The sequence below is a fragment of the Nicotiana tabacum genome, chromosome 23, assembly GCF_000715075.1.
Source record: "Nicotiana tabacum cultivar K326 chromosome 23, ASM71507v2, whole genome shotgun sequence".
Taxonomy (NCBI): domain Eukaryota; kingdom Viridiplantae; phylum Streptophyta; class Magnoliopsida; order Solanales; family Solanaceae; genus Nicotiana; species Nicotiana tabacum.
The window spans coordinates 142,330,677-142,353,314 of NC_134102.1; the positions used below are offsets into that span (position 1 = coordinate 142,330,677).

At 35.9% G+C, this 22,638-nt stretch overlaps 2 protein-coding genes across 5 annotated transcripts; one reads left to right on the forward strand and one right to left on the reverse strand.

Annotated features, from left to right (window-relative positions):
* Window positions 1–1,323: 1,323 nt before the first annotated feature.
* LOC107805427 (luminal-binding protein-like) lies at window positions 1,324–5,868 on the forward strand. Its single transcript, NM_001425924.1, is given in 8 exon segments — window positions 1,324–1,482; window positions 2,837–3,104; window positions 3,190–3,404; window positions 3,494–3,736; window positions 4,093–4,572; window positions 4,676–4,830; window positions 4,935–5,017; window positions 5,107–5,868. Coding segments are annotated over 8 exon segments (2,007 nt in total). The 5' UTR covers window positions 1,324–1,424; the 3' UTR covers window positions 5,612–5,868.
* Window positions 5,869–7,757: 1,889 nt separating this feature from the next.
* LOC107805431 (glutamine-dependent NAD(+) synthetase) lies at window positions 7,758–22,344 on the reverse strand. Of its 4 annotated transcripts, XM_016629468.2 has the most exons (14): window positions 22,163–22,344; window positions 21,769–21,991; window positions 15,617–15,922; window positions 13,686–13,909; window positions 13,415–13,518; window positions 12,857–12,991; window positions 11,977–12,145; window positions 11,032–11,167; window positions 10,159–10,297; window positions 9,784–9,960; window positions 9,307–9,474; window positions 8,850–8,945; window positions 8,609–8,737; window positions 7,758–8,140 (listed from the first exon to the last, which is right to left on the reverse strand). In XM_016629468.2, exons 2-14 carry the CDS (start codon window positions 21,960–21,962, stop codon window positions 7,922–7,924), a joined length of 2,196 nt encoding a protein of 731 aa, XP_016484954.1. In that variant the 5' UTR covers window positions 21,963–21,991; window positions 22,163–22,344; the 3' UTR covers window positions 7,758–7,921. The 4 variants fall into 4 exon arrangements, with proteins under 4 accessions (XP_016484954.1, XP_016484955.1, XP_016484956.1 ...); XM_016629469.2 differs by lacking the exon at window positions 22,163–22,344 and having other exon boundaries at window positions 21,769–22,160; XM_016629470.2 differs by lacking the exons at window positions 21,769–21,991; window positions 22,163–22,344 and adding an exon at window positions 16,047–16,300.
* Between the last annotated feature and the right edge of the window lie 294 nt (window positions 22,345–22,638).

Here is a 22,638-nt window from a genome sequence, read left to right on the forward strand (position 1 = left end):
TAACCAAATTTGGACCATACAATAAAGACAGAAGAACCACATAAAGTTAAGACAAAGATACATAAAGAAACAAAAAAAATAGTGCGCTGCCACACATGAAGGAGTCAGTGAAGACACAACTACAATAAACAAAGAGACGATGGGGGGACCCAAGTCTATAAACAAAATAAAAAATAACTGAATTCTGACTCATTTATCTCTTAACTCAACGCATGTGTATAAGAAATAGGGGACCAAACACCCAAAAATCAGAGCAAAAGAAACAGATCCAATACAAAGGGGACCCCTTTTTTGTTAAAGACCATATATATAGGACTACTAAAATTGAAACTCTAAACCGAAACAAGGAATCAATATACCAGATAGGGATCATTCCACTACAAAATACTAACCCACAAACTACCTCCAGTAATAAAGACCAAAAGAAGAAAAACAAATTTAGGGTTAAATCGAGTATGAACAGACCACATGCAAACAAAAACAATAACAAACGAACACATCTCGTAACTAAAAAAATACATATTTAAACGAATCATTCAAAACCCTAGTCAAAGAAACAAAAAATCGAAAACCCTATGTTACATTTAACTCTAAATTGAAACAATGAGATGATATGTTTCAGTTGATACCAAAAACAAAGCAAAGGAATGACGATTTACAGTTTTTAAGACGAAAATTGGTACCTTCGTATACATCCACGATGAAAACGCACGTACAGTGAAGAGGTTAGGTGAGAGCTCTTTCCTTTTTTCTATCAGCAACTGAAGGTTTTGACAATTAAAACAGGTTGAGACTATTTTAATGAGACTAGTTAACGGGTTATAAGGGTGGGGCGAGTTTTTAAAATAATGGGTCAAGAATTGCCTAGTTGGCAAATTATTATGGGTCCCAGTGCCACATAGGAAATCTGTTAGGGTTAGGGACAAACTTATATACTATACTAACGGTAGGTATAATTTTGGACGGAAAGTAGAAACGGATATAAACGTGACTAATTTTCAATAGTAGAGGGATAATTTTTGCCTTTTCCAAATAAATAAAGCTAATCCATCAAAATAACCTAACGGAGCCATGTGTCTGACAAAATGAAATTCAAAGGCCTGGATCATCCCAACACAAGATCAATCGTCATTGGCGCAACAAGTTCATCCTCCACTTCCTATTGGTCCACGTCATCAACAATGACATGTTTCATTTCACTCGTTGAACCGAGACTTTCGGGTATCGATCGAAAGCCCAAAGCTCCACTCTTCTCTTCAGTTCCTCACAGTATAAAATCCTATATCACCAAATTTTCACGTCATTTCTTCTAGCCTTCACAACTGAGGACTTACAACAGATTATAATACATACATACATATTGAACGAACACATTGTGTTGTACATATAGCAGGGTGTATTGTACGTTGATACGGTTAAAAGCCATGGCTGGCTATTTGAGGCGAGGCAGTTCTCTCGTCGTGCTAGCGATCGTCCTATTCGGTAAATTCGCCGTTTCGATTTGCTCGTAGATCTGTTTTTATTTTTTTCTTATTTTTTAAAATATTTAAGCTTGTTTTGTATGTTAATGTAATGGTGAAATGTAGTCGACTAGATCTTATGTATAATGTATGTGTTTGTAGATTTGCATGTTTGATGTGTAATTCTGGATCTGATGATAGTTTTTATGCAATTTCGGATCTGTTTGAGGACTTTTATGGCTTGTTTTTTTTCCCGTTGATTTAAGTTTAATAGAAAATGATTAAGTACTGGAATAGAATCTTCACGGATTCATGTGTTATGATGGATTGAGACGCGGTAGATTGATAGATTTGAAGTTCAATTGAGAATTTTCATATGTATGTGGTTTTTATTAAGTGGAAACAATATTGCACTTGGAATGAAATTAGTGTTGTAGGTGCTATACTCTTTATAAATATGGACACCAAGTCTAAGTGATTTCTTCCCACGAGCAAAGTTACCGGTATCTGTGCTGAACTAGCAGGTACTAGGTAGAATAGTTGAGGTGTCTAGCAGGTACCAAGTAGAATAGATGAGGTATTCGTAAACCAAATTAATTTTACTGAAAAAAAATAGCTGAGGTATTCGTAAGTTGGCTCAGGTGCTACCATCATAAGGAATAAATATTTAGATAACTTCTTTTGCTACTACCTCTTCTTTTTGAGTAATAAATATTGTAGAGTAACATCATGTAATTAGATGATGATATACGATGTTTCTACTTAGTGTACGCGTGTATGTATTATATTTGTGTATAGTCCATGTATCCAATTTGAGTTACTACTCTAGATTAGATTTTTCAACTCCATAAAACAGAGAAACAAGATCACTGTCACGTTCAAATTTCACATATCCCTGAACATTACATAGCAAAACAACTTTTTTACTATAGGTATTTCAAATTTATACTTGATGGAATGCTACTGTCTTGGGATGAATATATGGCCTGTGGATATGGATGCACATTTGTAAGGGTCATTGTCAGATCCCTATGGATACTTAAACACTTTTTTATTTAGCTGAATGAAACTTTAAATATGCTAAAAAGCTGCTGGTTTATGTTGTTAGCTTATCAAAGTTGTATGGCCCTATTTATTTCTACTGAATAGCATGTATGGACCCGAGTTGAGTGGAATAGGTACGAATGATATATATAGCTAAACCAAACTAATTTGTGATTGATTTACGAACGAGGCATAGTTGATTGGTTGATCGATAGATAGTACACACACACATGCATACATGTGTTCCTTCTGCTGTGTTATGTAATGTGTTTCAAATATAACTTACTGAGACTAACGAGTGTCATTTGTGGTCTTACTTTACCCTCAAACAGGATGTCTTTCTGCACTTTCCATTGCAAAAGAGGAGGCTACCAAACTTGGAACAGTTATTGGAATTGACCTTGGGACAACCTATTCTTGTGTCGGTGTTTACAAGAATGGTCACGTTGAGATTATAGCTAATGACCAAGGAAACCGTATTACACCATCATGGGTTGGATTCACTGATAGTGAGAGGTTGATTGGTGAGGCTGCAAAGAACCAGGCAGCTGTCAACCCTGAAAGGACTATCTTTGATGTTAAGAGGCTTATTGGAAGAAAGTAATAGTCAATTTTCAATTAGTTTCATATGTTTTTGTATGATTGTCTATTTATTATGCTTAGAGATGCTTTACCATAATTTCAGGTTTGAGGACAAGGAAGTACAGAGGGATATGAAGCTGGTCCCATACAAGATTGTAAACAAGGATAGTAAGCCCTACATACAAGTCAAAATCAAGGATGGAGAAACTAAGGTATTTAGTCCTGAGGAAATCAGTGCCATGATTTTGACAAAGATGAAGGAGACAGCTGAAGCATTCCTTGGGAAGAAAATTAAGGATGCTGTGGTTACTGTTCCTGGTATGTTGTAATCAAGTTCCCACTGTTCAATTTTCGGTTTTCATTTTTTTCCCTTCATGACTGAATGTTACTCTCTTTTCTCTCTGCAGCATATTTCAATGATGCACAAAGACAGGCTACAAAGGATGCTGGCGTTATTGCTGGATTAAACGTTGCTAGAATTATTAACGAGCCAACAGCTGCAGCCATCGCCTATGGACTGGACAAGAAAGGTGGTGAGAAGAACATTCTTGTCTTTGACCTTGGTGGCGGGACATTTGATGTCAGTATTCTGACCATTGATAATGGCGTGTTTGAGGTTCTTTCTACTAACGGTGACACCCATCTTGGAGGTAAGGATCTTTATATATCTAACAATTGAAATTTGAGATATACTACGGTCTACAATTTTATTACCAAGAACACCACTGTTAACCATAGTGCTGTTAGGATGTCCTGATTGTAGTGTTTGATGGGCTCACAACTTGACATTAATGAATGAAATTGATTTTATTACTGATTGCACATTAGTGTGTCAATTTTTTGGAATCTGTAATGATAGCTGAGGTCTAATTTGGGTTTTGACCCTGCGTATTGGAAAATGGAATAGATTCGCATACTTCAAGTCGATGAGGAAGCTTGATAACTTTCATCTTATCAGATAATCCGTCTTAGATTTTATTCTGAAGGCTCCATATTTTTGTTGCAGGTGAGGACTTTGATCAAAGGATTATGGAGTACTTCATCAAGTTGATTAAGAAGAAGCATGGTAAGGACATCAGCAAGGACAACAGAGCTCTTGGAAAGCTAAGGAGAGAAGCTGAGCGTGCCAAGAGAGCCCTGAGTAGCCAGCACCAAGTCCGGGTTGAGATTGAATCACTATTTGATGGTACTGATTTCTCTGAACCATTAACCCGTGCTCGCTTTGAGGAGTTGAACAATGATCTCTTCAGAAAGACAATGGGACCCGTGAAGAAGGCTATGGAAGATGCTGGGCTAGAGAAGAACCAGATTGATGAGATAGTTCTTGTTGGTGGAAGCACCAGAATTCCTAAAGTGCAACAGCTCCTGAAGGACTATTTTGACGGGAAGGAGCCCAACAAGGGTGTAAATCCTGATGAGGCAGTTGCTTTTGGTGCTGCTGTTCAAGGTGGTATCCTTAGCGGAGAGGGTGGAGATGAAACTAAAGGTACATGATCTAATTAGTTTCTTGTCATAATTTGCTTTTCGGTGTTGTTCATGGTGTGTTAGCAGCTTTTAGTGATTGATTGTCGCATGTTTCTTATGCGCAGATATTCTTCTCCTGGATGTTGCTCCTCTCACCCTTGGTATTGAAACTGTTGGGGGTGTCATGACCAAATTGATTCCTAGGAACACCGTCATCCCAACCAAGAAGTCCCAAGTCTTCACCACTTACCAAGACCAGCAGACCACAGTCTCCATTCAGGTATTGCTTTGCTTCAAGTTTGTGCAATCGTAATTAGCTCACAGTTTTAGAAATATTCTTTAATTTGTCCTCTAGTATGCTTCAATTCTCACTGTTGATGACAGGTTTTTGAAGGTGAAAGGAGTCTTACTAAGGACTGTAGGCTGCTTGGAAAGTTTGATCTGACAGGAATTGCCCCGGCTCCAAGGTCTGCTACACTTCTTCTTCTAGTTATTGTGCATTACATTTTGGAAACCTATTGGGATTTGAATTGAATTTTTGACATTGGTTGAACAGGGGAACCCCACAAATTGAGGTCACATTTGAAGTTGATGCCAATGGTATTTTGAATGTTAAAGCAGAAGACAAGGGAACTGGTAAATCCGAGAAGATTACCATTACAAACGACAAGGGCCGCTTAAGCCAAGAAGAGATTGAGCGTATGGTTCGTGAAGCAGAAGAGTTTGCTGAGGAAGACAAGAAGGTGAAGGAGAGGATTGATGCCCGTAACAGTCTTGAAACCTACGTGTACAACATGAAAAACCAGATCAACGACAAGGACAAGCTAGCTGACAAGCTGGAGTCAGATGAGAAGGAGAAGATTGAAACAGCAACAAAAGAAGCCCTCGAATGGCTAGACGACAACCAAAGCGCCGAGAAAGAGGATTACGAAGAGAAGCTTAAAGAGGTAGAGGCAGTCTGCAACCCAATTATCACAGCTGTTTATCAAAGATCAGGTGGAGCCCCAGGTGGTGGTTCATCGGAAGAAGAAGAAGAAGAAGATGGCCATGATGAGCTGTAAGCTATTCTGAAAAATCTCGATTGACACTGATGAAAAGATGCAAGAAATGAGGATATAGAATAGGTTGAGGTGAGGGTTACTGCAAATTTTGTCAATTGTTAAAGCACGAGGGAAGAGGTGTCCCTTCTTCGCTTAGTTTTTTTAGGTGAAGATTTTCGTGGAACAATGTTTCCTTTCTTGGATGTTGCTTAAATCTGTTAAATAGAACTCCTGACATTTTGTTTAGTGTATGATTATCCATTTTAAATATTAGGTGCGTTGAACTTATTTCCGAATTTAATTCCTTCCAAACGCCATTTTATTAGTATTATTTTTATAACAGTGTGTTTGAGCTAAGCTCAAAGTCAGCCTCTTTTTTATAGGTACCAAATTAACTATTGTCAAGTCCTAAACTCAACCACAGGGCAAATTGGACAAATAATCAAATTAAACGCAACTCTTAATTAAGTTGTTTTAACTTTCAACGTACCATTTGGGCACAATTAATATCTTTTCAAATCCTTCATATTTATCAAGACTTCCCTCAATCTATATTGCAGTTCCCTTGCATATCCTTTGAACTACTGTATAAACTTTTGAAACCATTTCATTAGTGAAAATAACATATGTCATCCTATTTGCATAATCTGCTGAATAATCTGAAATGAAGAGAGATTGGCATTTAACTCTTGCAAATAGAACATAAACTTAAAAGACAATGCTAATCCTTGTCTAATTTGTAGTTATTTCACGTCTCAATTTTTTTATAGAGTTTACGAACTCAAGAACATAGCTGGATATATAAGTTGCACGTTACAAGTATCTCTCAGTTGTAGAACGTCAAATAAATTTAAGCAAAGAATACATGCACACATATATTATGTGTATATAATATTTTTTCATTAAAGGGTAAATGGGCATCATTATATTAAGAGTTAAACAGACGCGTGTACTTTTACGGAGCATTTTTCTTTGTTTATTGAACTTTTGTTGGTGATGACAAATTGGAGCATATGTAGTTTACAGTTCTTTTGAATAATTTCTTGCTACAAATTTTATGTGCATGTGTAATTGCACCTGATTTTGACATGCATTATGATTTTTACATGAATTTTGTCTTCTGTTTCCAACCAATCAGTGCAGAAGGTTGGTCTTTCTTGATTTGGGCTATACTTTCTTTTTACAATTTGTTCTCTTCCACTTATTTATTCTTTTTCATTGTTTACTTACTGAAATTTGAAGTGGGCTAAGCACCCAAGGTGTTTGATGATGGGCCTCTTGGACCTTTATCAATCAGTTGGGTGATTGGAGCACTGGCGGGCCTAGAATTTTAAGTGTATGAGTTTCTCAAAAAATAATAACTGGATTAACAGACTGGGTTCTAAACTAAATATTCTTATACATTTAATGAATTTTTCAATGCAAATACAAGATCTAGACAAAAGCTACTGGAACCCGTAGTTATTGTGCCGGATCCGCCCCTGGATTGGAGCATACTTAATGCTGCCCTCACAACTAGTGTGCCAAATGGGCGGGCCGAGTCAGATATGAACGGATCAAAAACGTGTAATGCAAAAACAGATAAATTATCCGACTACCATATTGAATACAGAAAAAAAAAGGTCAACCAACAGATAATATGGATATCCATATTATTCATGGTTTCTTGAATATGATCACATTTGGGAGAATTCACAGTTTCCTAAATTTGGGAACCACCAATTTAAAAGTTAAACCGATTGGTTATCCATTTTCGGATAATATAATTCTTATCCATATTTTGACCCGTTTTAAAAAGTTCATTATCCAACCCATTTTTTAATGGATAATATGAGTGAATAACTATTTTCTTTTAACCATTTTGGCACCACTACTCACAACTATATTTTTGGTTCCTAAGAAGCAATGCATTACGCTTGATTGATAGTCTAAGCTCCCTAACAGCAGTACAAATTTTATTGTTGTTGGTGTCAGTTATCTTTAAATTCTATTTGTGTTTCTATGCTGGTTTAGATTTCCTTATACATATATTGCTCCTAAAGCTTGCTCTATTGAAGTTACACAGTTTTCACAGCTCCTAAAGCTTGCTCAGGGAGAGCACAAAAACTTTGAAGGCCTGAATTGTATGAATTACTAAAGCAGTTAATGACTATTAGAACCATCATAAGACTCAAATAATCAATGGCAAATATAAAACTTCAAAATGAAAAGCTGCTAGAAGGTTTACTATCACAAGTTCTCATAATCCACGAAATATGCACAAAGACCAAATGTTACATGAAAAAAGCTTTGTGCATAGAACAAATACCAATGACCAAACCTCTGCAAGAATTAGAAGCCAGCGCTCGGATCACCCGAGCCTGCTGCCACAACACCCATCCCACCATCAGCCGTAACATTGACCTTTTCCCCGTCAGTTGATTTTGTAATAGCAACTCTATCACCATCAAGCTCATTCACAAGTTCATCAATCTTGCGAAATTGATAAGGCCATCTGACATTGTACAAGAACTGGCGCAGATCAAATCTATTGTCCTCGGGTGAATAACTCTGCAAGACGAAAAACGTTATATGCATCTCTAATGAAATAATGATGTCAGAGATGATTTATATGCCATTAGAAAAATATTTCGAACTTCTAGTACTTCTAGTTTTTACTTTACTTCGTATAATATCCGTCTAAGATGAGCTTAAATTGAGCGATATAACCAGTGAGGATTCATATAGTCGACCGGCCCAATACGTAGATGATGATGTTGCTTCTCTAATGAAAATCACAGAACAAAAACATTACAATGTTTTGATCCTTTCTATTGGCTCTGACTATCAAGCTTTAATTTACATGGATACGGGAACAAGTAGGTGTCTGATACGAGTATGTATAAGTTTCCCCATATGGGCATTTGCAGGCTTTTTACCTAATTTTTATGTACTTTAGAAGAAACCCGAGAAGTACCTATAACAGAAATAGATACTTCAACGCAAGTAAAGAATCCATGAAACACAGAAGTGAAGTACCTCGGCATGATATGAAGGGGTTAGTACAGTCATCTTGTGTCTATTGATGGAATAGTATTTAAAGAAGTATTTCACTTTGTCAGCCACCTCTGCAGGCGTCAACTTTGTACCCCATTTGTAACACAGATTCTGCAATAAGATCATTCAGTAATTCATCAAGGACTATGGAATTTACACATTCGAAAATTGATCTCACAGCAAGTCTGTAGCCATAATGGCTAACAGAACCAAGAGGACAAACCTTGAACATTGATACGGGTCCACAGCGGAAAATCTTACGCAACCTTCCATACACTGAAAGTTCATCATAGGTCATACCCATATCTACTTCATCCAGCTGTTTAACAGATATTGAACAGTAATAACTTTTAGTTGTGCGTAATCACTTCTTCATATTACACTAAGTATTTAGCTTAGAGATAAGTCACTGAACTTTCAATGCAAAAGCTATCAAGAATCTATTTGGTCAAATATGAATTTATGAAGAGGTGACTCCAAGAAATCTGGTAAGCGACAGCCAGATGCCACTCAGACCAAAGAACACCCTCCCCCCTTCTTCCGCATCCAACCAGAGGTACATGAGAAGTCTCCAGAATGAAGGATGACAAAATACTAGAAACAGGAAACAATGATCATCGGCAGCACTAGAAAAAGCATCTTAAACTAACTGAAAATTGGCAGTGCTCTGAATCAGATACCTGACTGTAATTCGAGCGTATAGGCTCCAGCTCCGCGGTGGGCGGTGCAGCTTCAATCTCTGCCAGGGATGAGTAACCAAGATGAATGGCAGCCCATTTAAGAAATGTTCGAAGATCCATCTTACTGATACTTCCAATTGGGTTTATATCTGCTGAACTACAGTCATACTGCAGAGATAGAGAGTTTTACTTCTTTCGTTTTCAATAAAGTAGAGATAGAGAGTTATCAATCAAGATTGTCAGGAAATAGAGATATGCACTAATATACAGTTCAAAGCAAACCACGAAAACAAGTTTTTCTCTGTTCATTGACAAGCTCTAAAAGCATAGAAAATCAAATACAAGGACAGTTTAAACCAGCCCCAAAACCAATTCAAACAGCACTAGATGCCTCAAAAATCATTGGCTGACTGGATTCTATTTTAGGATAACTGCAGTTAATAGAACAATGTTTGAAACAGCAAAAGTTTCTCCTACCTTTGTTAAGTAACCACGTAATCCTTCATCCACATTGGAGCTACCCAAAACCAGATAAAAACCAGGTTTGTTATGGACCCATGGCAGCAAAGATGCTAACATGAATGCCAAGACCATCCGAACTCGAGCTTGAATGTTTTGCAACCCTAAATTTTCAATGTTCGAACCCCCATCTACCTGCAAACAAAAAGAATCAGGTCAATTTTACACTTTGAAGCAATAACTTAGTCTTTATTACATAAATGGTTCCTCCGAGTCCAACCAACTATTAGATGGCCAAACAACATGAGGGTAAAGGTTTCAGTATCCCACATAAACTGAATACATAAAAGCAAATAATCAGACAATGACAAAATTTACTTCGAACTATTCTACCTTGTAGCGTGGACGCTTTCCAGTGAGTGTTTGAAACAGAGAGATTAGAGAAGAGACCACTCCGTCAATGCTAACATTAAGATGCCATGATCCTATCTCATCAGCCAACACCTTTGCCCGAGTTGTTGTGGCTTCTGAACTGTCACAAGCATACACTATCAACATTACTAGTTTGGCTCAATAATCAATTCAAATAAATCTTTATTTAAAGAAAGAGTTCTGAAAAGAACACTGTGTTAGTGTTCTCCGAAAGAGAGAAGAAGCCCTTAAGCAGTTCTCCATTGAAGGTGACATCTATGAATCAATAGAAAAGGCCTGAAATCTTATACTGTATTAGATTATCTGCTTGCTGTTGGAGATGATCATTTCCTCTCTAATTTCATTTCATCCACCATTATAAGTAAAACATGCAAAATTTAAACCCTACGTTCAGATTAAAGGTGCCATTATACTGAATGGGAATATTCACTGCTTAGATATTAAGAGAATAAATGTCATTTAAGAACGGAATTTAAGCAGGGTTGACTAGAGTTCATGAGGAGGGGTATCAGCTTTGGTTAAGCAGGCAGTAGCACAAGAGTGAGTCCAGCCAAGATTTCATGATGACCAAATTCTCATCTTTGCAAGTTCAAATTTTCTACATTTATTAAAATTACCCAAAAGGCTCTCAGTTCTGGACAAGAAATATGCTGCTCAAAGCCAGGCAACCATAAAAAATAAAAATAAAAATAAAAAGAACCATTTGCCAATTAGCAAGGCAACTACAAAGGAATAAATTTTTACTTGGAATTCAGCTGTAACTAGAGAATAGATATAAATCAGAAGAGAAAACCTGAAATGGACAAAACAATGGCACTGTGCTGACGTTCTTACCTATTTTCAGATCCCATAAAAACAGTGTAAAAAATGCGTTTAGCAAATTCTTTGCTATCCGTTGGAAACTGACCATCAGTGTAATGGCCAATTCGTATGGCATCAGCTTTTACCTGTTCGTCGCCATTTGCAATTTCTGCATTGACATCACTGGTGATTAAACTATACAAAAATCAGTGAATAGAAAACAAAGCTCAGTCAATAGTCTGCTTATCTTCAGACATGCTGGTCATGCTATTTACTTTGACCTTTAATAATGAAGGAGACAATCCGATCAGCATGATGCAATTTATCAGTCAGCATAACATAAATGAAGGCACAGTACGTGTGTTGCAGAACATGCACAAATAATAAGACCACACTCCTACGAAATGCTTGCCAGCTCTCGGACACCACAGAATACAGATGCGAAATTGCTGATGTGCAGCGGAAACTTTGAGAAAAGAAGTGACAAATCAAGGAAACAAACCCCCCCCCCCCCCCCCCAAAAAAAAAAACACACACACACACACCCAAAAAAAAAATTGGTCATCCTGTAGAATTTCTAGTTCAGCTACACCATGGAGAGTTAAATCCTAAAATTATTTAAGGAAATGGTCATTCTTTAGTAGCTTATACATTTTAACAAAGCAAAGCTCCACACTCATCATGTTTTCTCAAGAATAATTCACCAGAGATGGATCCAGATAATAATTTGAGTAATCAAACAACACCAACAATTGTCAAATCATTTTTTCACTGAAGGAGGCTGTTGGTTCATGTAGGAACTCCTACTTTCAGGCGGCTATAGGGAATTCAAATGACTGCATTTTCTTTCTTCATGCAGAACCTATGACGAAACTTATGTACATGACAACAATATGATTGTCAAAAACCAGCTACAAATACAAGAAAATAGCTAGAACTCAACAATATGATGTTTATAAGGTAGGGAATTCAATAAACCTTTTACTACAAGCTGGCACATTGAACCAACTATAGCAGCAACAGAGGAACTATCAGCACCACCGGAAAGTGGAAGCAGAAAACCAGATGCACCACTTCTTCTTAGATAATCCCACAGCCAGCAAGCAGGACCAAGTGCTATTTCCTCCTCCGGAGAGTGATATTTAATCTGGAAACAGAAAGCAGTTCACTAAGCAAACTTAATTAAGCAACGGAAAATCCACCAGACATTACACTCAAAACAATTGGCTTAAGCAGTAGAATTCTAAAGATGATCAAACAAAATTTAGCAGATACAAAGCTGAAACATTAGGTGCTTTGAAACATAAGAGAAACAAGTACAGATGGAACTTTAACAAGAAAGACTGGAATATTCCAGTAGATGGGATTAACCCAATTTGATTTGGCCAAGGTGGATATCTTTCAAGCCATTTGAAAGATTGTGCCATAGACTTCAAATTGGAAGCCTGGGGCAATTGAATAGAATCAAGTGATCTAAGATTGACAGAAAAACGGAGAAGATCAGAAAATTAATGCCTCCACCCCGTCCTGTCCCTGCCAGGTCAAGAGGAGAGATAACTCATTACTCATATAGGTATAACCTCTCTCTCATCATACACATAAATTAATGGCTCCTAAAATGGGAACCAAAAAGTTCAGTCGACGAAATATCAGAAATAACGAAAAAGTCCATTTGGAAGACCTTCAGAACAGCATTTGTGATTAAGAACAAAACAAAACCTGTCAAGGAAAAAGGGGGAAGGGGTTTGCAGATAAACTTTTAACTCAGAGAGCTGCTTAAACAAGGAAAAGTACTAGGCACTAGTCATTACAAGCACAGGTTGGTTTTGGACAACATTGACCTTACACAACAACTTACCTTCAGTGGACTTGAAAGTGATATTTGGAGGTTAAAAGATTGGCAAAGCTTGTAAGGCACAAATACTTTGGAAACTTTAGCTTTACAACTTGCTTGCTCTTGAAAGCTACTGACAGATGATCTAAGGCTTGCAACCTGGTAGAAAAAGGGGAAGAAACGTTATCACTTGACTAAATGGATAACTAACAAACATTAGAGATTTCAACAGAAAAAGATTTCGCTTGCCTCTACAAAATGCAAAATATGCTAAAGTTCCTGCCACTACATCATGTTATTTCTTTCAATCAAACAAACTCTACATATCAAGATTTGGCTATTATTTAGTAGGCATATCAAAATTTAAAGGAAACCAAAATATGGATTGAGCTATGAACAATGTGGAATCAGTAAGCAAAAGCATGGATGAGCAATTCATACATGCACATCCTGAAGTTGAGTTTGAACAATATTTAAGCATAATCTGAACCAATTAGTTGGCACTAGTTCGGTAGCCCACAAAAGACTTAGGTATTTCCTATAGCAATATATTCAGATATTGAGTTCAAGATTCAAGCATACCGCATCAAGATCTATTTGAGCAAAAACCATTTCAACATCCTTCGGGGAAAATTGTGAACCTTGTGCTACCATATCTCCGTTTACAACAACACAAGAACATCCATCTGCCAGAGGTAATCAACAATGAATACACACTCATAATAATACTGCTACAAAAAGGTTACCAGAGTGAGTATATAAATAATATTATCTTCATATCACCTGAGCTAAGAAATACAGATAAGATACTAATATGGTAGATTATGGAGAGGATAGAAAACAAGCTTGCTACCATAATAGAGACGACCACCATCACATCCTTGGTGATTACTGTACATGTAAACTCCCCCTCGAGTATGCGTGGCACTTATAAAAGCACGAAGGCGAAGATCAAGCTTTCGTAATTGATGATGACTTCCACTTGCATTCATAAACACTTCAACACCATTCAATGCAAGCTCAGCGTGAGGAGGTAGAGGAGTAAAAAGTTCCTCACAAACTTCAGCTGCAACAGCTCTGAATGAAACATTGAAACAAAACTCAAAACCATATAAAATGGTGGGTAAAGTCAATAAGGTGCAAATTATTATTACTACACATGCATAATTTGTTTGACTGCGCTAAGTTCGGCATTGTGTGTTCTAAGCAAGAGAGATCTCCCATGATATGTGGCAACAAAGAGGCATTTAGTCTAGGAAGAGAATTTTCATTTTTTTCTTATTCTAATTTTTCTTTCTTTGGCGAACACATTTCAATCAAGAATATTATGCTTTCCCTTTTTTCTTTTATACAAAAATATAAGTTTCATCCAACAACTCAAAAGATAATTTCAAATAACTTACTTAAAATCTTCAGCTTATGTCATTGTTAATAATCAAGTAATATAAGTGTCTAACCGAGTTAAACATAGTTAAGTAGCATTTTCTCAACCACCACGGAACCACAAAGAATGATGGACACCAAAATCAGTAGTCTCTATGAAATGGGGCTGAAATTTTGAGGATGCTGAAGCATTATCTCCAACCTAGCTGACTTCTATACTCTAGCTGATGAAACAGTTAAGGTTATAAAAAGGCTGATTAAAATCTTTGACAATAAAATCCACATATTCACCATTTTTTTTGCTTAAATCGACCAAAAGTTAATTTATATTATAAAACATAGAACCTAAATATTCACAAGCTAGACGGAGATCATTCTGATATCAAAATCATGAACGAATATATTTGAAAATGTCAACTTGTTTAATCTTGGTAAACAAAATATGACGACATTGACACAAAGGGAGTAATTGTTAGAAATTGAAAATGCTATAAGACTAAAAACGATTATGGTCAAATAATGACTTGCGTGACTCTTACACACTGATACTATCTTGAGCTAAGGAGTTTTTCTAAACTGTTGTTGAACAGTAAATTTTCATACAAAGGTAGTCAGATAAGTGAAAAAGTAGTTTCCTAATATAGTAAAAGTATTGGTGGTCAAAATAAGAAAAAACTGATTATTATTATATAAGTTCTTACAAACAATTCTCAGTGTGCTTTGTTAATAAATTTGTAACAAGTAACAACTGTCTACGGAAGGACATTCCCAAACAATTATCTCCGTCTAATGATAAGAAGAATGTAAAATTTATATGCTAATCTGTTATGAAGTTGTTTCTTGAGCATTCAAGCTATGGTCTACCTTTTTCAGATAATTTTCATGGTTGAAGAAAGTTGTATCTTCTGCATGTGCTGAATAATAGGTAATAATTAGAGCATCACCTATTAAACTAACAGCTGGTCTTTATACTCTTATTTATACTTTAGAATTTCTAAATATTTTGTTCAAATAGCCACTTCGGAAAATATATAATGCTAGAGGAGAAAATTATTTTCCATCTGTGAAAGCCTTATGGATAGACCCGGTGTCTGTGCTGGTGGGAGGTAACAGGTATCCCGTGGAATTAGTCGAGGTGCGCGCGAGCTGACCTGAACACCCCGGTTATTTAAAAAAAAAAGATAGGTTCCAAACTGGAACTAAATCAAACAAAACCGAATAGGGGGAATACATTCTCCAGTAGATCGAGTTGGCTAAGAGTAGGTAGACCATCACCATAAAGTAAGCAACTAATAACATACGAAAATTCTGTTTTTTAGCTGCCCAATCCCCAGCAAGCTAGAAAGAGAGGCAGAAAAGCAAAAGAAATATCTAACAAGGACTGGTGGCGCAGTTACGTACGTGTCTAGAAACTGGACATAGCCATAACCGAAAGGTACGGTTGTCTGAGATAAAGCTTCTGAAATTTCACTTGGGAGATGGAAGTCCTCAAGATTCTCTTTTTGTTTCCACGCCGTAAACCACCGGAGTTCTCTGTAGTTGCCATCATTTGCTAGCCACATCTTTGGCCTTATCATGATTATTTTTCTGTCTAGGCACAATACTTGACAGTTGTAGCGTTCTGAATCTTTGATAACAGGCATACCGAAGCTACATAATATGCCATCAGTCCAATCTCCTAACAGTAGTTCTTTTAAGCAATCCCACCTGAAAATTTGTGAAAATGTTACAAAGGGGAAAAGAGCTCAAAATGATAATCTAATGCCCGCTATTCTCTACTTCTTCTGATGCCAATTTATCAGCAAGTGTTTCTTTAAACATCAAAACGTACTTCAATAATGGCAATTGACTTGCTGGTCTCGTTATCTGGGAAGGCAAAATAAACTGAATTCCATCTCAAAGGAAACACTAGCATATTACTAATACGTTTCTTTACACCAACAAGAACACCAAATATTGATATGTGCAAAGCAATAAAGAGAAAAAGGAGAGAGAAGATAGATATCTTGACATAGCACATCCTTCATTTATCTCCAGAACAAGTCATGTCTATTTCAGCCAGTATCTAACTGCTAATTTGATGTTACTTGTATGGGGAAGTCTCTGTTACACTAAAACCTGCTAGAAAAGGTCTTATGCACCCAAAGCATGTAATTTTTACAGAAGAAAAATCTGTCATATAAAAATGGAAGACTTAATATCTGTGAAACCAATGATAACAACCTTATGTATAGTGCCTAAGCTAATTTTATGTCATTTCATGTCAGTATTAGTACGAAACCTCTAATCTGCAAGAATTTCCATATCTTTTTTTTGTATTTTGTAAATCTCAATTGGGAAAAAGAGCAAAGTTAATCCATATTCTACTGTGTCAAAATTAATTCTAAGCGCCAATTATCTGCTGCACATTTTTCAATGCACAGAGCTCTTAATGAGACTTATATATGGAGTAGATGCTGTTGAATTGTGTGATCTACATCTATGCCGTCTAACTTGTTAAAGAAAACCCCTTAAATAGACACAGAGTAGGAGAGTGCGAGTAAGTCCTCACTGAGGTTAAATTTAGTATTCTGTTCACTGAGACTAAAACACAGGATATCTGCCTTCTAATCCCAATACCGTGTTGAAATGTGTGAAACTAACTCATCTAAAAGTTTGCATTTTTAGAGGTGAGATGTTTCTTATATCCTATTTGAGTTTAAGTTAATGCTGCTCGGTGGGCCGGGCCTGAACCGGACCGGACCGGGCCCGCGGTCCTAACGGGCCTGGTGGGCCTGGTGGGCCGGTCCTGGGTGGGCCGGTCTTGGTGGGCCTCTGAGCCCGTCACGGGCTGGTCTCCATGGTTGAGCCCACGAGCCCGGGACCGTTTGGCCCGGGACCGGCAGGCGGGCCTGGGCCGGTCCTGGCGGGCCTGGCGGGCCCAACGGCTATTTTAAAAAAAAAAAAAAAAAAAAAAAAAAAATCAAACGGCCATATTTAAAATCTAGCCGTTTGGGCTGAAAATATGACCGTTTTTTAAGTTAAAAAAATGGCCATTTGGCCCCCAAACTTTATTTTAACCCCAAACTTTATATAATTACACTTTTCCCCATTTCTCAACTATAAATACCCCCTCATTCTTTCATTTTTATTCACCAATTCATCAATATCTCTCAATATCTCTCAATCTCTCTCAATCTCTCTACTACAATTACTTAATTTATTGTTGAAATTTCGTGAAAAATTGTGAAGTTGTTGAATTGAAGTTTTCAAGTGTTCAACGATTTTCAATTTTCAAGAAGTTGTTCGGCAATCCGGTAAACTCGTTTCAACTCTTACGTTTTTATAATATATTTTTGTGTGGTTTAGTTTGCATAATTATAATTAATATGGCATTTACTTTGAAAAAAATGTTTGGTAAAGGAAAAGATAAAACCGGTGAAAGTAGTGGCCAACCAACTACCCTTCCCCCGGCTCCCCGACCTAGAAAAGATAAGCAAGTTGAAAGTAGTCGCCAACCTAGACGTCCTCCTCCTTCCGTAATTCTTGATAGTGATCACCCTTGTTTTCAATTTACCGATAGTGAATTTTATCATAATGTTGCACCAGGTGATAGATTAGATGATGAAATTATGAATGCTCTTTATCCTAATGAAACCATCTTAGAAAATAATGAGGAAAATGAGGATGATGATGAAACTCAAGCACCGGATTTAGATGATACACCTACTAGTCCTCTTAATAACCCAAGTGATGCACCGGTCGACCCACCTGTAGAAACTCCTACTTTTAATAGAGAACCTGCTAAACGCTTAGAAACATCATTAGTTTGGAATTTTTTTACTCAAGTAAGAGAAAAAAATAAGGCTAAGTGTAAAACTTGTGGGAAATTAATGTCGCATAAATATGTAGGAGACCGTAGCGGCACAGGTAGTTTGACTAGGCACATAAAAACACACCCTAGAGATAAGGCTAGATTTTTTCAAATGAAAGCGCATCTAGAGGGGACAAGTGTAGATTCTGCGATTAACCCTAGTACAGGTTCAAATCTAGTTCAACCAGGAATTAACACTGTCACTGGAGGTATTTTATATTACGATCCAAATAGAGATCGTGAAGAATTAGCAAAGATGATTACTGTTATGTGCTTACCTTATACTTTTGCTTCTAATCCTAATTGGGTTCATTATATTAGAAGAGTGTTTAATCCTACTTATAAAGGTTGGCCTCGCGCAACAGTTAAGAGTGATATTTATAAATTCAAACATGAATATGAACAATATTTGCGTTATTTATTTACTCATATACCTAATCGGATTTCTATTACTACTGATATTGGTAGAAGTGGTAATGATTGTGATTACCTAACTGTTACAAGTCATTGGATAGATGAAGAATGGATAATGCAAAAACGCATAATTGCATATAGAATAATTAATTCGCGTCACACAGGTAAATTTATAGCTAACACTGTTGCAGATATTTGTAGATATTTTTGCTTTAGCGATAAAATAATGGCAATTTCAATGGATAATGCTTCTAGTAACACCAGTGCTATAGGCATGCTTACAACAACACTAAATCCTGCATTTACTAATATTTTCCATGTTAGATGTATTTGTCATATTTATCATTTAATTGTCGGTGATGGTATGCGAATATTAAACATAGAAATTGAAAAGGTTAGAATGGCTCTTAATTGGCTTTTTTATTCAAACCGTAGAAGTAGACTTAGAGAGTATTTTAAAAAATGTGATGAATATGGCCTTAGAGAAAGAAAGGTTCCTAAACCTTGCCCGACTAGATGGAATTGTATGTACGAAAGTTTAGTAGTAGCATATGAATATAGAAACCCAATTAATGCAACGTTTAATTCTCGGGTAGGTGGTGAAGATGATGATGAAATGCTTACCACTCAAGATTGGACTAATGTTAAAATTCTTTTAGATTTTTTAGAACATTTTCAAATTGCAACAAATGCATTTTCTGGGCAATATTATCCTACTATTTCAAACTGTTTAGTTTATATTGCAGCACTATCTGATTTGTTTGTTGAATTTAGTGAGGGTGGGGATATTTATGAACTTGCTATAAATGAAATGAAACAAAAGTTTAAAAAATATTTTTTTCCTATCCCTCCTATTTATGGTCTTGCTGCAATGCTAAATCCTACAATGAAATTGGGAGGTCCTCATTTTTGGTATTCAAATATTTATAAGGCTTTAGATCTTTCAAATGAGGAAATTGCGACACTTGCAGATGCAAAAGCTTCAATTAAGATTAACGCTCAAACAGTTTATAATGCTTATCAACTTGCCTTAGAGCATGCTAGGCCAACTATTCCAACCCCTACTTCGTCTAGCTCACAATCCTCTAAAAGAGTTGCGGGCTTAAAAGCTCTTAAATCTTGGACGGAGTTCAGGGGGTCTCAAGGTGAAAATTATGATGAAACTTCACATCTAAATGAGCTTCAAGTTTATTTGTCTCAGGGACTTGAAAAGGAGAATCCAGACGGCTCTTTTGATCTTTTGGAATGGTGGAAGGCAAGGGAAAAACATTTTCCTGTTCTTGCAAGGATGGCTCGGGATATTTTATCAATTCAAGCTTCAACTGTTGCATCAGAGAGCGCTTTCAGTCAAGCAAGACTGCAAATAGGTGATCATAGAGCGTCTATGAGGGATAGCTTGGAAAAATCAGTATTGTTTAGAGATTGGATCCGCTCGGAAAGAAGAAACTTTGGAATTGCAGAAGCACAACCGGCGATAGATGAAGCTTATGAAGAAATGATAGCGGAACTTACGGAGGATTCGGCTTCGCCCGGAAGTGGTGATGAACAAGCTTCTTTTCCACCACCACCAACGCAACCTCCTCCGAACCTTGAAGGATTTATGAGATTTGTTAGAGATAATACATAGAATAATATGTAACTTGTATTTTGGCACATCTTCCTTAGTTTTTTTCCTTCTAATGGTGGTATTAGTACCTTGTTGTGCTCATTCCATTGGGGGAAGGATGACTAAGAAAGATATGTCATTTTTTGGTAATAAAATTTATTGCTTCTACCCATGAGCTTCTTTTCGCAATATTTCTTTGTCTATACTTAGAATTATTTATATGCTACAATATATACATAATATACAATATATATACTACAAGAAAATATATTTATAAGATACAATATATACATAAGATACAATATATATACTACAAGAAAATATATAAGAGAATATATATACATAAGATACAATATAATATACTACAAGAAAATATATTATGCTACAATATATACATAATATACAATATATATACTACAAGAAAATATATAAGAGAATATATATACATAAGATACAATATAATATACTACAAGAAAATATATTATGCTACAATATATACATAATATACAATATATATACTACAAGAAAATATATTTATAAGCTACAATATATACATAAGATACAATATATATACTACAAGAAAATATATAAGAGAATATATATACATAAGATACAATATAATATACTACAAGCAAATATATAAGAGAATATATATACATAAGATACAATATAATATACTACAAGCAAATATATTATGCTACAATATATACATAATATACAATATATATACTACAAGAAAATATATTTATAAGCTACAATATATACATAATATACAATATATATACTACAAGAAAATATATAAGAGAATATATATACATAAGATACAATATATATACTACAAGAAAATATATTATGCTACAATATATACATAATATACAATATATATACTACAAGAAAATATATAAGAGAATATATATACATAAGATACAATATAATATACTACAAGAAAATATATTATGCTACAATATATACATAATATACAATATATATACTACAAGAAAATATATTTATAAGCTACAATATATACATAAGATACAATATATATACTAAAAGAAAATATATAAGAGAATATATATACATAAGATACAATATAATATCAAGAAGTGATATTTATGCATGACAATTTAGTGTTTTACTATTGTTTTGTTATTTTCTTTTTCGTCAAGCACTTTAATAATTAGATATACATATATACTACATATTAATATAGCCATGATACTACAAGAAATTGTCTTTAAAAAAAAAAAAAAAACCCGCTAGGCCCGCGAAGCCCACGAGCCCGGCCCGTTAAGCACAGGACCATGTGGGCTTAGGCCCGTCACGGGCCGGTTCCACCCATTAGGCCCACGAAGACCGGGACCGCCAGGCCCGGGACCGCCAGAGCCCGGGACCACGAAGCCCGGGACCGCGAGGCCCGGCCCGTTAGGCCCACTAAGGCCCGGGCCCGGGACAAAATACAGCCCTAGTTTAAGTTTTATGGATTGACGTAAACAACCAGGCTACTTCTAGATCATCTTCCAACGTCATCACAAGCACATTAAAATGTTTATAAGGTAATTACAGGTAACCTATTTAACAGCATTGATAGAGAATAACTGGTAAGTAACATGTCAAACTACACTCATATTAACACTGTCAGTTTATGTAACTTAAAAACAAATTGTGAAATTCGAAGCTTACGCATGAGAAACAGTATCGAGTTCCAAAAAATGATCTTCACAACCATATCCAGTGATTTCAAGCTCGGGTCCTAGCCTGATCTTAGCTCCCCCAGCTTTAGCCTCGGCTATAGATTCCTTAATGTATTTCAAATTACAGTCGAAATCCATAGCCCATTGATTCAAATTACACGTCGCCACTTTCAATAGCCTCATCTTCAATTCTCACTTTCTGTTATCTCCAACTTCAAAATAAAAAATTTCGAGGATTGAGAATTGATTTTTGTAGAATTTGAAATGCGAGTATTACACCTTGCTGGTATTTATAGATTTTTCAGCTCAGTTTGCAAAGAAGACCGCAAAGTATGACCAACAGAAAAAAAGGGAAAATAGAAGTTAGATTGAACTTTACGCACCGTTTGAAGAATTGAAGGTCCAGAGTCTTGGGAGATATTTGACACGTCCAACACACTCAGCACTGTAATATCAATATTTTCTTGGTTTTCAGTGCGTGTTGCAACTTGTATACGGGGGTAAAAGATTGAAAGATTATTCCCCTAAAGAGAGAAAAAAAAAAGAGAAAAAACTTTGTGACCTATAATCATTGAAAATGAAGAAAGGATTTAATAAGGAAAAAAAAGGTTATTCTGGTATTTAAGTGGAGATGGTTAAAGAAACTCATTTTTGTAGCGATAGAAGCTGCCCAAGTTTTCACATACTATCAACACGGTATAAATATTAATTAACTTTATAAATCAAAAAAAATTATTTTCATACAAACTACTCTCACAATTATAAGTATTTCCATATACTATAAAGAAGTGAAAAAAAATTACTACTTACTATCACCTAGATTGAAATTCAAACTTTATTCTCATTATCATGATTTAAC

Excerpts from the sequence above, each read along its gene's own strand:
- LOC107805431 (XM_016629468.2), bottom strand. The coding sequence starts at position 21,962 with ATGAGGCTATTGAAAGTGGCGACGTGTAATTTGAATCAATGGGCTATG. Across the intron at positions 10,298-11,031 it reads TTTATGGGATCTGAAAATAG|TTCAGAAGCCACAACAACTC; the intron begins GTAAGAACGTCA and ends TGCTTGTGACAG. Across the intron at positions 9,961-10,158 it reads GAAAGCGTCCACGCTACAAG|GTAGATGGGGGTTCGAACAT; the intron begins GTAGAATAGTTC and ends TTTTGTTTGCAG.